This window comes from Zeugodacus cucurbitae, chromosome 4, assembly GCF_028554725.1.
Source record: "Zeugodacus cucurbitae isolate PBARC_wt_2022May chromosome 4, idZeuCucr1.2, whole genome shotgun sequence".
In the NCBI taxonomy this organism is placed as follows: Eukaryota; Metazoa; Arthropoda; class Insecta; order Diptera; family Tephritidae; genus Zeugodacus; species Zeugodacus cucurbitae.
The window spans coordinates 6,651,296-6,666,908 of record NC_071669.1 but is presented as its reverse complement, the minus strand read 5'-3'; the positions used below and the strand labels follow the sequence as shown (position 1 = coordinate 6,666,908).

General features: G+C 35.1%; 6 protein-coding genes across 7 annotated transcripts; 3 read left to right on the top strand and 3 right to left on the bottom strand.

The window, feature by feature from the left end:
* Positions 1-287: 287 nt before the first annotated feature.
* Sod (superoxide dismutase [Cu-Zn]) lies at positions 288-1,888 on the bottom strand. Its single transcript, XM_011178298.3, has 3 exons — positions 1,684-1,888; positions 730-948; positions 288-668 (listed from the first exon to the last, which is right to left on the bottom strand). The coding sequence occupies exons 1-3, from the start codon at positions 1,747-1,749 to the stop codon at positions 492-494; spliced, it is 462 nt and encodes a 153-aa protein (XP_011176600.1). The 5' UTR covers positions 1,750-1,888; the 3' UTR covers positions 288-491.
* A 209-nt stretch (positions 1,889-2,097) lies between these two features.
* On the top strand, positions 2,098-6,049 carry LOC105208437 (apoptosis-inducing factor 3). The gene is made up of 2 exons (XM_011178283.3): positions 2,098-3,116; positions 3,176-6,049. The coding sequence occupies exons 1-2, from the start codon at positions 2,238-2,240 to the stop codon at positions 3,932-3,934; spliced, it is 1,638 nt and encodes a 545-aa protein (XP_011176585.1). The 5' UTR covers positions 2,098-2,237; the 3' UTR covers positions 3,935-6,049.
* On the bottom strand, positions 5,147-11,351 carry LOC105208413 (hybrid signal transduction histidine kinase M). 2 transcript variants are annotated; one of them, XM_029038803.2, is made up of 9 exons: positions 11,171-11,351; positions 9,504-10,935; positions 8,787-9,247; positions 7,702-7,802; positions 7,413-7,633; positions 7,166-7,350; positions 7,000-7,095; positions 6,848-6,917; positions 5,147-6,425 (listed from the first exon to the last, which is right to left on the bottom strand). In XM_029038803.2, exons 2-9 carry the CDS (start codon positions 10,301-10,303, stop codon positions 6,035-6,037), a joined length of 2,325 nt encoding a protein of 774 aa, XP_028894636.1. In that variant the 5' UTR covers positions 10,304-10,935; positions 11,171-11,351; the 3' UTR covers positions 5,147-6,034. The 2 variants fall into 2 exon arrangements, with proteins under 2 accessions (XP_028894636.1, XP_028894639.1); XM_029038806.2 differs by having other exon boundaries at positions 5,147-6,422; positions 11,171-11,350.
* Positions 11,352-11,448: 97 nt separating this feature from the next.
* On the top strand, positions 11,449-12,683 carry LOC105208432 (uncharacterized). The gene is made up of 2 exons (XM_011178270.3): positions 11,449-11,588; positions 11,751-12,683. The coding sequence occupies exon 2, from the start codon at positions 11,870-11,872 to the stop codon at positions 12,617-12,619; it is 750 nt and encodes a 249-aa protein (XP_011176572.1). The 5' UTR covers positions 11,449-11,588; positions 11,751-11,869; the 3' UTR covers positions 12,620-12,683.
* A 67-nt stretch (positions 12,684-12,750) lies between these two features.
* LOC105208393 (39S ribosomal protein L2, mitochondrial) lies at positions 12,751-13,971 on the top strand. Its single transcript, XM_011178208.3, has 3 exons — positions 12,751-13,360; positions 13,424-13,636; positions 13,706-13,971. The coding sequence occupies exons 1-3, from the start codon at positions 12,877-12,879 to the stop codon at positions 13,909-13,911; spliced, it is 903 nt and encodes a 300-aa protein (XP_011176510.1). The 5' UTR covers positions 12,751-12,876; the 3' UTR covers positions 13,912-13,971.
* Positions 13,037-15,348, bottom strand: Mrpl2_0 (ubiquitin fusion degradation protein 1 homolog). Its single transcript, XM_011178221.3, has 5 exons — positions 15,192-15,348; positions 15,000-15,126; positions 14,505-14,932; positions 14,260-14,439; positions 13,037-14,202 (listed from the first exon to the last, which is right to left on the bottom strand). Exons 1-5 carry the CDS (start codon positions 15,192-15,194, stop codon positions 14,038-14,040), a joined length of 903 nt encoding a protein of 300 aa, XP_011176523.1. The 5' UTR covers positions 15,195-15,348; the 3' UTR covers positions 13,037-14,037.
* Positions 15,349-15,613: the final 265 nt, after the last annotated feature.

Here is a 15,613-nt window from a genome sequence, read left to right as displayed (position 1 = left end):
GGAACGGAGCAAATAGAAAACACTAAAAATATCATGGAGACCTGTTTTAAAAGCAGAAAATTCAAGTTATATCAATAATACAGTTGAACTGCCATAACTCAAACTACTACAAATCGAAGTTCTCCGTAACTCGAGCTCTTGAATTGACAATAGCAATCAAATTGCATACAAATTAACTGTCATGACTCGAAGTCTCTCTAATTCGAAGTTTTTTTTTGTGAATTATAGTGATTCGAGTTAGTGATGTTCAACTTGCAACTACATATGTATAAATCAAAGACTTTGCGTACTTTTCCAATTCACCACATATTTTATTTGTAACCTTATGTATGCTAGTAATCCCGCATGTAAACGATAACTTTAAGTTACCTTACACAATTAGAAATCCGTTAAATTTTGTTTTGGAATTATTGAACTGATATAAGAAACAATTACATTGTTATATCAACGTTAAACACTTCAAGTGAGTTAAACAAAAAAAGTAAATGTGCTTAGATCTTGCAAATGCCAATCACACCACAGCCAAGACGTGCACCAGCATTGCCAGTTGTCTTGCTCAATTCGTGACCACCTTTGCCCAAATCATCGGGATCAGCATGTACAACGAGAGTACGTCCAACGATGCTATTTGTACCGAACAATGTAATTAAATTATCGTTGATGTTGACCTGGTAGAAATGTTAAAAAATTTAGTTTATAAAAAAAGTTTAATAATTTAGTATTTGAAACCTGTGTTGGTCCATCACCACTGGCTTCAATATTTCCCAAGTCACCCATATGACGATTTTTGTCGGTTGGTGCGCCATGCTCATCGCCAGATGGATTAAAATGTGGTCCAGCTGAGGTGCAACCGTTAGTGTTATCACCAAATTCATGTACGTGGAAGCCATGAAGACCCTTAGCGAGTCCGGTAACTTCACCAGTTACTTTTACGTCGGAAAACTCATCCTTGAAAAACAAAAAAAAAAATCCATTAAAAAAATTGATTAAATTTCATTGAAAAAAATGTGTGCTTACATACATAATGTATAAAATAGGTGCATATAATTGACGCTTAACTAAATATACTTATATAGCCGGAATATTATTATCATAAAATTAAAATAATTAAAATATTGTCAGTATAATGCATGACACATTCCTGCATACATATGTATCTATGATTGTACTAGTCACAAACGTTAGCAACAAATGCCGAATCATAATATTGTTAAAAAACTAGAGAAAATAGTCATAAAAATAACAACAAATCAAGAATACTCTATACTTATATAGGTTAGGTTTGCCTATATATTTAAATATTCTCTTACAAATTTGATAAGAGACCCTCGATCGTAATTGCTAACCGCAATGGCGTCTCGCAACCTAAGCACCCCACCGCACTACGTTAAATATGTATGAATTAACTTATCGCAGTGAATCTGATAATATAGGTTCATACATAGGTACCTATCTAATTTATTTGTAACCGGGAATCTACATATATAAATATACTAAAAATGCTTATTCATGCGTATTGCAACTGTATTGCGTATGTAAATGGACACCATATCTGTTAAGTACTTGATTTTATAACATGCAACTAATTGCTTAAAAATTTGCTAATTTCGAGTTTCACAATGGCAGCCGGTGCCATGACCTTGGACCTCAAAAGTACTGAAAGCAATGAAATTTGTCTCTTACCTGCTGCTCAAAGTAAATGGTACCCTTGACATCACCGTTGATTACGCTTACAGCTTTAGCAGGCATTTTTAAATGTTTTACAATATTTTCTTAATAATATAAATTATATGCACGACGGTTGCTTAAAATGCGACAGGTTCGATATAGCTCGAATGTCGATTCTTTACCGAATGAATTAGAATAAAATCTAACAGAGCTGAGGCGAAATCCAATTGGAATAAATGACAGCAAACTGTAGAGTTGCATGCGCAATTTTGCATTAATTCACAATAAATAAAACAAACGGAAGTGCAATAAAGTAAGTTGTGGACTTTTAAAAATAATTGGTTTTAAAAAACTATACAAACGCTTGATGTTGGTATATAAGTAAATAAAAAATAGGAAAGAAAACTATTTTTTTTTTTAGTTTGTAATAAACGTATTACTCTGAGTTCTCTGTAAACTTGAAACGTCAGCGCTGTATTTCAAATTTCCAACGCCATATTTTATTTGACACCCACAAGAAAAAAAAAACGAAAAATATTTCATTAAAATTAACAGATTTTTAAAATAAAATGTCTGAATTGACCAATTTTGTTGCAGTTTGTAACGAAGCGGATATAAATAATGACGAAGTTAAAGAGTACAATTTTGATGAAAACAATAAGATATTGTTAATACGTCAAAATGATCGTATCTGGGCTATTGGCGCTACGTGTCCACATCAAGGTGCGCCTTTGGTAAGAGGCGTATTGGGACGTGGACGCATTCGTTGCATACGGCATGGTGCCTGTTTTAATATTAGAACTGGCGATATTGAGGATTTTCCTGGACTAGACTCATTACCGTCGTATCCGGTTGAAATAGCTGGAAACGGTGAGGTTAGAGTGCGTGCGAGAGTCAAAGATTTGAATAAGATACGACGCACAAAAGAGATGGTCGAGTATGATCAAACTGACGAACGCATATTTTTGTTAGTCGGCGGTGGAGTTGCTGCGGCTACATGCGCTGAAACACTGCGTCAAGAAGGCTACACAGGACGCATAATAATATTGTGTCGTGAGGACATATTACCTTACGATCGTACACCATTAACCAAAGTTTGGCAAGTAGATATAGAGGATATATATTTTCGCGATGCCGATTTTTATGAGCAAAATAATATTGAGCTAATGTTGGGTGTGGAGGCGATTAAATTGGACTCAACCATGCGCACGGTTAGCTGTTCCAATGAACAAATGATTACATACGATAAACTTTTCATTGCGACTGGTTCGAAACCTTCCAAATTAAATATACCTTGTGCTGATTTAAGAAATGTATTCTCACTTCGCGATTATCGAGATGTACAAGCAATAGTTCATGCATTGAAACCAAAAACGAATTTAATTTTCGTAGGTGGTGGTTTCATTAGTTTGGAATTTTCATCCATAGTAATTAACAAAGTAAAATCGGTGCGTATAGCATTACTAACCTAATTGAGACATAAATTAATTATTTATAATGTTGTTAGGTGCTTGTGATTAGTAGTAATAAATATCCACTGGCAGATACCTTTGGCTATGAGATAGGTGAGAGATTATTACAATTATACCGTGAAAAGGGTGTACAAATGAAAATGGAAAGTAGAGTTAAAGAAATAATCAACGATGATGGCCTTAGAATTATCGAAGTCAGAACAGTTGATGGCTATAAATATCCCTGTGACGTATTAGTCATTGCAGTTGGTGCAGTGCCTAATACCAGTTGGCTCATCGATTCGACATTGCCCTTAAATTCTGATGGTACAATTGATACGGATATGAATTTAATGACTGTTGAGCCCAACATCTATGTGGGCGGTGATATCGCTAATGCACCAATTCTACCGATTGCGAATCAAAGAAAAAACATAAAACATTTTCAAATGGCACAATATCATGGTTATATAGCTGGGATAAATATGGCTGGTCCTATACAAGAACTACGCGCTGTACCATTGTTCAACACAACACTCTTTGGTACATATTTTTTCCATGGCGGTTTTGGCAGTGTACACGAAATTTCCATACACGGTGACTTGAAACGTTTAAAATATGTGGCATATTTATTCGATAGAGATGGCAATACCTCATATGTGACCACATGCAGTTATGATGCAACGGTGGCCAATTTTTGTGAACTGTTGTCGCAAGGCAAACGTTTACATCGTTCCGAGGTGGTTGATAAGTCCAATCCACATCAATGGATGGACAAATTGGTCGATACGCGACGTAATCGTTGCGACTGTTGAATTCATAATTTTTTTGTTCATAATTAGAAGAATTTATATGCTTTCGTCGCTGTGTTTTTCTTACATACGGCTGCATAAAACTTTTACTAAACACATTTCATTTTTTTTTTTTAAACAAATGCTTCATTAAATATGTTGTTGTACGTACACTGAAATATTTTAATAATCATGTAAAACACCGTTGTTTAAATAATTTAATTTAATAAAAATGAAATCTGTTGTTTGCGTAATTTAATTTTTGTGTTGTACGTTGTTAGGCTAATCATCACAATTTTTCCATAATTCAAATTGAACGCTTAGTATTTGATTAACTAGCTGAAGAAAACTACATACACTAGAATTGGCGAAGAAAAAATGTCAAAACAGCATATTTTACATTGATATTTTGTAGATTTGAAGAATACACAGAGATTAACTATATTCTTTGTATTTATGTTTTTTTTTCAATACACATTTTGTCCAAACATTGAAATGGAGTTTTCTTTATTATAATAGAAATAAAGTGCAATCATCATTATACATTTTATCTTTACCATAAATTTGTTTTGTTTTGTAGGGTTTATTTTTTGTTTACTTGCTTTATAATAATTTTATTTAAATTAACCTTTTTGTATTAGTTGTAATTTGTTTTTGTTTTTGTTTTGTTTTTTGTTTTTTTTCTAGATTTATATACGATATAATTGTAGGTATTTAGAGATAGGTAATTAATTCTTTTGCTCCTTTTTCAGTTGCCACACAACTACGATTCATTTATTTTGCTTTTACTTACTAGCTTTGCTTTTGTTTATGTTTTTTGTTTTTTGTTTTTGTTTTGTATACACCGTCTATGCGCTTTCTGCCTGCCATACATGCTCTGCTTAATTGTTTAGCGTTAATATTTATTACTTGCATATTAAGTAATTATTTTTTTCCCATCATTTAAAATGTACTACTTTCATTAGTTTACAATTTTTTAAATTTGATTTTTCTTTTTTTTTTGTTTTTGCTTGTTTGTTGTTTTCTATATATATTATTATTATTTTTTTGTTTGCATTTTGCATTTTATAACTTTTTTGTTTCATTTTTACTCCCATTCATACTAGTACTAGTATAATATAGCATCATCAAGCATATTGAATTCGTCCAGAGTATACAAGTTGTACATCTATACAGTATGCTAGAGGATATAATTTTGATAATCGTTAAACGAATAAATCATTACAACAACAAATATTAAAGCAATAGAGGGAGTTTGTATATATATTCATATTTCAGAAAGATTAAAAACAATAAAAAAAACAATTATTTTTGTTCACATACTTTGCTTGTCAAATTCAATATACCGATGGTTTAATAGTAATAAAGTTGTTTCTTTGCTGGTTGGTTGGTTGGTTTCCGGTGTTTCTTACTTTTTTTTGTAGCTTTCTTTCTTGTGTTGCTGTTTTGCACACAACTTCTTTCTCTTCAACGACATATTTTGTTGTAAGTAATTTTAATTTTAATATTTCTCAATTTTGTTTTGTGTGCATGTGTGTTCTATATATGGTTTCATCTACTACTTTCTCCGTCGCACTGTTGTTTTGTTCACTAATGTTGTTGCTTCAGGCCAATTCAGAAATATATTTTGTATAAATAGTACTTATCTAATACTTGCAGTCAATTTGGTGCGAAATTTAAAATTCATGTAAATCAACAAAAGCACTGTTTACCATTTTGTAAACAGTTATTTACTATTAAAAGCTTGATACAAGGTTTCATAGACAATTCGCCTTTGCTTATGGTCTTCGTATATACTGAAGGAATAATTAAAAAAGGAGTTGAAGTATTTTACACATTGCTGATTTGTCTGTTATAAAATATTACATATTTCCGAATTGGTTTTTGCATTTTGACATTTTTGACATTTTCCATTTACATGTAGTAAATTTAAACTTTTGTGAGCGCTAGTTTGGTTTTTTTGTTTTTTAATATGTTGTAACTATGTGGTGTATGTGGTATTTTGCTGTGGCAAATATTTGTCATTAGTTAAATATTGCATAATTTGCATTATTTTTGTTCTTTGTAGAATTCTCTCAATTACTTGCAAACATTAGAAGAAACTGTAACGGAAACAGCAACATATCAGAGTACTTCAGATATATATTTGGGACGTTTGCTGGCGTCACCGCCGGCGCCATTACCACCACCACCACCAATACTGCAACCTTCATCGCCAGATTCCATATTGCCACTGTAATCAGTTGGCATCTCCTCGTATATTATGTCCGGATGCAACGCTTGTACTTGATGTTGATGTTGTTGTTGTTGCTGCTGCTGCTGTTGCTGTTGTTGTGCGCCAGCTGCCATAGCATGATTACGTTTGAGCGCAATCAAGGCACCAACACCGTTGCCGCTGCCACTACCAATGGTCACGCCACCCTCGTTGTGTAAATGTTGTTGTTGTTGTTGCTGCTGCTGTACACCGGCAATATTTGAATTTTGATTTGAAACATAGTATGGGCTTCCGCTACTGCTGAAAATTAGTTATTAACAATGAGTATATATGCGCCGGATAGTTTCTAATGGAGCTGAGTTTAAATTTTTGCAAATAATTGATGAAAATTTAATAGAAAAACAAAAAAAAAAAAATAAGTAAAAAAATAAAGTGTAACTTTTGGTGCTAACTTTAATGCATGATGACAATATTATGGATACTCAAAGTCGTTTTAATGAAAAATATTACTTTTAAAATATTAACACAGTAAAATTAACACCAAGAAATAATTGGAAAAAAAAATAAAAAATATAAAAAATAATAAAAAATATTTTTTAATATTTACTTAAAAATGTTTTTATGCAGGAGAAAATAATGCTTTTAAGGTTTTTCAATTTAGCGGAACCAAAAATAATATATTAATATCATAAGAAAAATATTGTAAACGAAATAAAAATTACTTGTATTGATTGTGGGAATTGTTAGCCGTCGATTGGTGCATATTCTGAGTTGTGTTGTTGTACATAATATCTGCAATTCAACGCACATTATTTTATTGTAATTATACTAAAAGAAAAACAAACGCGCTATCGCTTGCTAGTAGACTTATTACCACCATCGGTTGCGCGTTGCTCAATAGACATGCCCGGCGAGCCAGGGGCCGATTGCAAAACGAAATCCTGCAGTGGTGAACTCTCACGCGAATTGTCTGCAATTTAAAACAAATATGCATATTGAAACAATCGTTCAATGTCTTATATGTAAGCCACGCGACTTACCCATATGACTCGGTGAGACTGGTGCCGAACGTGGCATGCCATATGTTGGGCGAAAACCTTGGCTGCTACGTTGACGCCGTTTCTTATAGCTATGATCAATCAATTTGGCGCCACTATCAGGATCAATGCGCCAGAAACTACCCTTGCCCGGCTCATCTTGCGAACGTGCAACTTTAATGAAATACCTGGAAAAAATATATGTTAAATTTCGATATGAAAATACATTGAATATTAAATAATCGTTCACCTATTCAAACTAAGATTATGGCGTATGGAGTTCTGCCAACCCTTGTTTGTTTCTTTACGATAGTACGGATAATGCTTGACTATAAATGAATAAATGCCAGAAAGTGTCAATTGTTTATCCGGTGCGGCGGATATAGCTTGTACAATCAACTGTGCATAGCTATATGGTGGTTTCTCATTGTGATTATAGCTAGCTGTTGATGGTGTTTGGAATAGGTCTTGCTGCAATGAAAAAATGTGTGCGTTAATAAAATTCATTAATAAATAATTTTGCACAATTCGTTTTTTACGTTTTGTAAATTGTTGTTGCTGTAGTTGTTATAATTAGCTTGGTTTTGATGGAAACCTTGTCGCGGGCTGGCTGGACAACTATTTGCAGCACTTATTGTACCTGTAAAATAGAAAATTACAATATTAATTAATTATTTGTTATAATCTTTGTTAACTTTTTATAAAAAAAAAAAAAACAAATATTTTATGATCATATTGTGACTGATAAATATAAACGAAATAACCTGCACTCCAATTTTTCATAACTTATTAGTAACGCCAAAACGTCGCGTTTGTAAAATTATTGTAATTTTTAATTAATTATGTGTTGGAATTTTTATAAGCCACACAAGATTATGACAAACATTTTCAATAAAAATGCATATTAATACTCTTAATAGCATCTATCAATGCATTAATGCATTTTTAAAAGCAAAACTAATAATTTTATGTTATATTATCAATTTGTGTGTAAATATTTACATTTTACACTCGGCATACAACACATTTCCGTATACTTAATGACGTAAGACAGTTTTAACCTCATTCATGTACGTTTGTTTTGTTGTTGTTAAATTTCTAAAATTAATTTCAGAGCCACGTGCAACTTTTGCAATAAAAATTTGCACACCAGATAATTACGCATTTCTGTACGCAATTAGTGAAATACAGAAATGCTAGAAGGCAGCATAAAAAATTCGCATGTATACGTGTAAATGTATGCCGATATGACATTAGTGTACGTCTGTAGATAATATTTACTTTTTGTTTTGTTCCGTTTCGTTTTTTCAGTGTGCATACAAAGCGGCGCTTTGTTTCACATTTCATTGTTTTTGTATTTTTGTATTTGTTTACACAGCGTCAAGTGTAACGTAATAACGTTTGTACGCTAGAGTACGTAATATCAAAACAAAATTAAATAAAAAACAAATATAGAAAAAAATAAAAATCGCATTGTAACTTTTCTGAAACGTAATTAAGTCTAATGCAATACAGTACGCATTTACTTTAATATACAAGTACATTTTTCTTTTCTCTCAGTGTATAGTTATGCAAATGCATACAGAATTGTATTCGTATAAGAAACAGTACAAATTCCACTTGCCAGTTGGTGATAGATATGGACTCTTCTGCTCCTTCTTCGGTATGGATATCTTTAGTGGTGAATACACATTTGAATTATCCATATTCGGCAGCAGATGAGTTGACGATGTCACTCCACCAGCGGACACATGCGGTTGATGGTGATGAGATACATGTGTTGACGCATGCGTTGATGGTCCAGTCGCAGACGCATGCGGATGATGATGTTCATCGGGTGGCGCAGGCGAAATAATGAATTGAGCACAACCACCGCCACCACCACCGCCGCCGCCGCCGCCGCTGCCACCACCACCTATTCCACTATTATTCTGCAGGGCAGCCACATTGTGGTGACTATTGTTATGATACGATATGCCACTGTTGTTCGAGTTATTTAGCGCGCCGGAAGCATTTAAAGCGCCACCATGTACGAAACTCTCGAATTGTATGCGAATCTCGGTGCTGGGAAAGCGAAAGTAACAGCTGGAAAATAAATGTATTTAAATTAAATAATTATAACATAAAGTAACATTTGTTTTTGCTTATTCTACCTTATATTTAGCGAAATAAATTTGGGAGAAATTATTGCAAATTTTTTAAGGTAACTATTCTACTCTTTTTCTATTGTTCCAAGATTTTTTTATTTCAAATATAGATTTTCAAATATATTTAATTCATTAACAAACAAGTAAACATGTAATATGGCACAGTATTAATCAATCAAAGCGCCCAAACTTACCTGTTAGGTAATCGAAGCGGATCGGCATTTCGTCGCTGCAAAAAATCATCGACGAAAATACCATTTTTACTTAGACACTGCACGAAAAAATCACGTGCATCTCCATCGTAAAGAACCTGAAAATGCTTTCTCGACACCAAATTGTTCTCGGCCACATGAAAGTGCACATGCGATGTTGATGAGTTTCGTCCAATAATCGTACATGGCTCGGTGATGTATAACAATTCCTGGTCGTATTTTAGAAAGCCGAGCGCATTGTCAGGTGCCGTTAAAACGTTTGATGCACCGCCGCCCGAATTAACGGCGGTTGAGGCATGGGCAGGTGGGTGATTGGTATTCAGATTGGCGCCTGCATTAGGCACGACACCACTATTGGTTGTACTGTTGCCACTACCAGCTGCAACTACGACCGAATTGGTGTTGGCGGCGTTAGATGATGTTGATGTATTCATGGCCTCTAAGGCTGCGCTACTATTATTATTATTACTGCTGTTACTCGTGTTATTGTTGTTGTTATTATTATTATTTGTTAGTATCGCGCCACTGCCATGATGCAACTGGAGCATATCCTTGGCGATGGCTACAGTGGCAGCGTCGACGGTGTCCGTTGTTGCTGCACTATTTATTGTGTTTGAGGTGGGCGGGGTATTGTTTGTGCTACGTACGTTGTTTATGTTGTTGTTGTTGTTGTTATTGTTGTTACTACTGATAGTATTTATATTGGTTGCCGGGCCGGATATAGAACCGTCATCCACTTGCTGAGCTGTATGTGGTTGTTGTTGGTGGGGGAAGAATTCCATTTGTATGCGGCGCCTTTTTTCTTAATTCTGCTTTTTCTACACTTTTTTCCTAACGAAAAAAAATGTGTTAGCGCTACGCCACAATTGCGCTTGGTTATGTTACGGTGCGTTTGTTTTTCTGTTATGATTCTTATATTTTTATTCTACACAATTTACTCTGTCTCTACTAAAATACTAATATCTCTTTCTTTTAACAAAAAATATATAAATTTTTTACTTGCACGTTTTTGCACACTATTCACATTCGGCCACTGTCCCGTTTGTTGCTAATATTAACACTTTAATTCGTCGCTTTGGACAATAAAAACCTCAAGGTTTTTTTCCTTTTCTGCGTTTCAAAAGATTTTTCCAAATTTGAATTGTTTTCCGCACGCTTTGCGCACTTCTCTTTTCAATACATCCGATCGATCCTGTTCCGTTTGCAGCTCACATCCCCTCTTCTATTTATTTCACTTTATTTTTTGGCTCTGTCGTTCGTTGGCTGGCTGGCTATGGCTACGGTTCAGGCTCTGTTGGCTAATGGCTGATTGCTATGTTGTTTTTGTCGTTTTTGTTTTTCTTACTGTTGTTGCTGTTGTTGTTTTTCCCTGCCGTTTTATGTTGTTTGTATGTTTGTGTTGTGCTGAGCAGAACTGCGAACGAGAAAAATAAACGAAAAAACACTAATATTGAAAAACAGAAAAACACACAACGAAGGTACAGAGCAAAGGCAAAAACATACACACACACACACACACACGTATGCCTATTGGAAAATGAAAAGCCGCTTCAATGTTGGGGAGCAACAGCGCGCTCATAAGCGGCAGCCCCAACAACTCTTTCTTAAATTCAACCAACCTAACAACTTCAATTGACTACAGCACTTACCACGAAAGTTAATGTTAATTTTTCAACAATATTTAGATATATATTTTTTTAACACACGCGTGTTTACAAACAAAATTCTAAACCGAAATCGAAAATGAAGAACTGAAAATTCTGCACAAAACACGTTTCTTCTTACCAACGAGAAGACAGGCAACACAGGGTGTGTTGTGTATCTGACGGTTGGCAGCACTGTGCTGAATACACACGCAAATGACATCTGCAGAATAGCGCACTTGTATAGAGCGAAAGGGAACTGTTCCACTACCGAGGGAAGGGAGGAAGAAAAATAAATACAAATACCAGTGCACGCAACAAAACGAGCGCGATTTAGTAAACATATGCGCAAAGTGTCATGCGCGGCAAGGTGGTGGAGGCGAACAAACTGCACAACCCAATGAATATTTGCTTTTCGATTACGGTGAGTTGAAAACACTTTTATACACAAACATTAACTCAATTAGTATATATATTTGACACGTATTAAACACATTTAATTCAACTGCGCCAACATACACACTTTCTGTTTTTATTTTTCAATTTGTTTTGAAAATGTTTGCCAAACATTGCAATTGGTTTTTAGGTTCCCACCTAATTGTTGGCTGGGTTATTTGCAACAGCATTGCCAATTTCGCTCAATTTGTCCAATTGTCAGCCACATAGAAAAGTGGAATTGTACTTACAGCAGTATAAGTGAACACTATGGCCGAATTACCGGAAAATTTGCAAATTGTTAAGACAGAAGGACCACAATTAACGGAAACGGAAGCACAACCGCGTCGTCTTATTAAGGAGCGTCTAAATTTGCACGTGAAACGACGTCTCCAACAAGAGCAGGAACCCCATCTACAACCGCAACAAACACAAATAATTACTCACCCTTCTGGGAATACAGCACGAGAAATAGTGACAACTGCAGCACCAGCACCAGTACCACAACAGTCACCACAATCAGCAAACGTGAACGTGAACGTGAATTCGACAGCAAACGACGTCACTGCGCCGACATCAACATCGAAAAGGAAAGAGAAACAACAACAGAAAGAACCAGCCAAAACACGGAGACCCTATCAAAAGCGAACGGACAAAAACACCACCAAAATACAAACACAATCGCAGATACAAATGCAAATAAGTGCTGAAGATGGCGGAAGAGCTCGCAAAAACAAACGTCACAAAGCACAGGGAACATTGGTGGGTAACATAGCGCCTACTGCGGCTGGTAATGCAGCGCACAGTGGAAGCGCCGGTGCCTTGTGTTTGTCACCCGGCGTTGAGGAAGGTAGTGGTGGCGGTGGTGATGATATGGACGGACGAGATATATATTCCCGTGACAAAGAGAAATGTCCCGATATTTTGGGAATGGTTTTGAGTGGTAAAAAACGTGCTTTATTGCAGAATTCTGAAGTCAAAGAGTTTTTGGCCAAAATAATGACTGCCTTTAAAAATTGATTTAATTTTTTGTTTTTTAGTATAGTTGTTAGTAAAATAAAAAGTTGTTCCTAAAATTTGTTAATTTGTATTCTGTGTACGATTTTTAAAAGTTGTATAGTATATTTTTATTTCTTTAGTATATTAATAGTAGTTTATAAATTTACGCAACAATACAACCCTGTACGCAAACATCTGATCAACCCCATATGGACACATTTTCATAGGCCGCTGGATAAACAGCAATTGGTTCCCTTATTATTTTTATTACATAAAAAATGAATAACTTAACCCGTTTGTTGGCTAATTGCACATTAAATGCTTCGCGTCATCAGCTAGCAAGCCATAATGGCATTACAGCTGCCGTTATTCAAGTACGCGGAAAGTGCAAGGTTGTGCAAAAGCCCCAACCTGGTGCCGGTCAACAATTTCGTCGAGTGGTGCACTACCCAGAAGAATACACCATAAAACCATTGGAGATCACTCATTTGGCAGGACGTGATCCAGCGACGGGTCGCTTGGTAGCCAAAGGTATAGGTGGTGGATTGAAACAGAAATTTCATTGGGTAAAATGGGTACGGGATGGCCCAACGGAAGGACCACCACAAGAGGAGCGTGTGATAGAAATAATCGACGATGGTTGTCGCACTGCAAAAGTAGCACTTGTTGGTGTAGGAGATGAACTTAAATACATACTAGCAACAGAAAATATGAAAGTTGGTGACATCATAAGAACTTCGCGTGTTATACCACGTATACCAGGTGTGTTAATGTGTCTAATAAAAATAGTTAATTGATTAAAATATAACTTCATGCACTCCACAGTACGTCCCAATGAAGGTGATGCCTATCCACTTGGCGCTTTACCAGTTGGTACACGCATACATAATCTGGAGAAAAATCCCGGTTATCCCTTTCACTTGATACACGCCGCCGGTACATTTGGCACCATTTTAAGAAAATTCGATGACAAGGTTGTGGTTCAGTTACCGTCAAAACGTGAATTTGCATTTGATCGCACTTGCATGGCCACAGTTGGTAAGTGCTTTAATAAGACTTTTAAATAAGTCAATTTACAAATTAATAAATTACTATTATATAACATAGGTCGCCTATCAAATGTTGAACACAATAAAGAACATATTGGTAGCGCTCAACGCATGCGTCTACTTGGCAATCGCCCACGCTCTGGTTTATGGAAACGGAAAGAAGGCAAACATGGTAGAAAGATACGCAAATTGCCTGCAATGTCGCTCGCATCACCACCACCCAAGCAAAAGGACGAAGTTATTAATTTAACTTTGAATTTGTAGAAGAGCATTCAATATTAAGGCAATTCTGAGTTTTGTGGTTATTAAAGTTTAATGAACAAATTTATTTTGCATTATTTTTCGAAAATGTTTCTTAAACTATGATAGTATAAATAATCTATTATGATTTTACAATTTGCGTGTCTTCATTGAAAAGCCTTGACCATGGAACGTCTCTGGCTCCTCTTCTTCACCGTCCTTTTTGGGAACACGTTCGCTGATTGGTTTGATAGAACGGTCGAACTTTAAATATCCAAACTTGTAATCGTAATCGGGCACACCACGAGCGAGCAACTACAAGAACAAATGTTTTAACGCATATACGATTTCTTTAAATTTCACTACACCTACCCTTTTAATTACAGGGGTGTCTAGCTGATTATCTTTCTTTTTCTTGCCATCTAAACGCACACCGGACCCCTTAAAAGTCTCAACTACCTCCTCCATAACATGATCTTGTGGTTCTTCTACTGGGGGTTCCTCAGTTTTCGGCTTATTCGGTTCATAACCAATTGCAGCTTCGAATTCCACCTATTAATGGTATTAGTGTTAAAAGCTTTTTAAAAACAGTTGTATACGTTTGACATGGAACTTACATTCATATCACATTCAATGATGCTGACCGCATTCCCAGGACGTGTTTCCAGCACGCACAATTCATACACTTTCTTATTATATTTGATAGCAATAACATCACCAGTGGTAAGACAAGCAAAATTACGTAGAGCATTCTCCAATACAGCTTTTGGATTAGTAATATCTAAGAAATCTGTGCTTTGTGGTTGAAATTTTGAAAATGTTGCCACCGGCAAGCTGACACTCTCGATGCGTACAGGACAGCCTTCCGTAATCAAAAGATTTTGCATCATCCACAAGGGTAAATAGCATTTACCTTCCTCGGCAACGAATTCAAGTACACCGGCATGTGTGGTGCGTTTTTGTGCACGATTAGTCAATTTGAAGAGCATAGGATATTCAACGTTGTGACGTGTTAGCACATCTAATGCTGATGGTGGCATAATAACTACAAACATAAATTGATGAAAATATAATTTTATATGTTTATTAAGTAGTGGTAAATTGCTACAAACTTTTGCCACCACGCTCTAAATCTTCACGTTCGTTGCCGGGCAACATGGCAACGGGGAAGCACTTGTATGTTTCCTGGAAGCTGCGTCCATTATCCAGGAATTCCATATTGAAACCGTTAAAATGAAACTGTGACAGCAAAAAATAAATTATATTTAATATTTTTTATAACAGTAGTTGTGTAAAATATTTACCATTTTCAATATTCCTTAAGTAACTCAAAATTTTTGCAATGACTGGCTGTTATTGTTTTTTGTTTTTTACTTTGTTTACAAAACCAGCTGTCATTTATTGTCAGTCGCAATGCTGCTTCTCACAATTATTGTGGTGCCATTCACAATGAGTATAGTTGTTATTAAACAATAAATAATTATATTTAGCAGCTTATTAGAAGAAGCAAATACGTATATACACGTAAACTATATGTAAATATGCATAAACCTTTATTTTAATTAAAACTAAATTTTTCTATGTAAGGTTAGGTTAGGTAACTTTTATTCTTATTTATAACGCAATCCATTAATATTAGAACTTTAGTAATATTTTATTGCAATGATAATTCACTAAAGTCAACTATTAGTTATATTTTTTATATAAATTTTAATAATATTTTAAA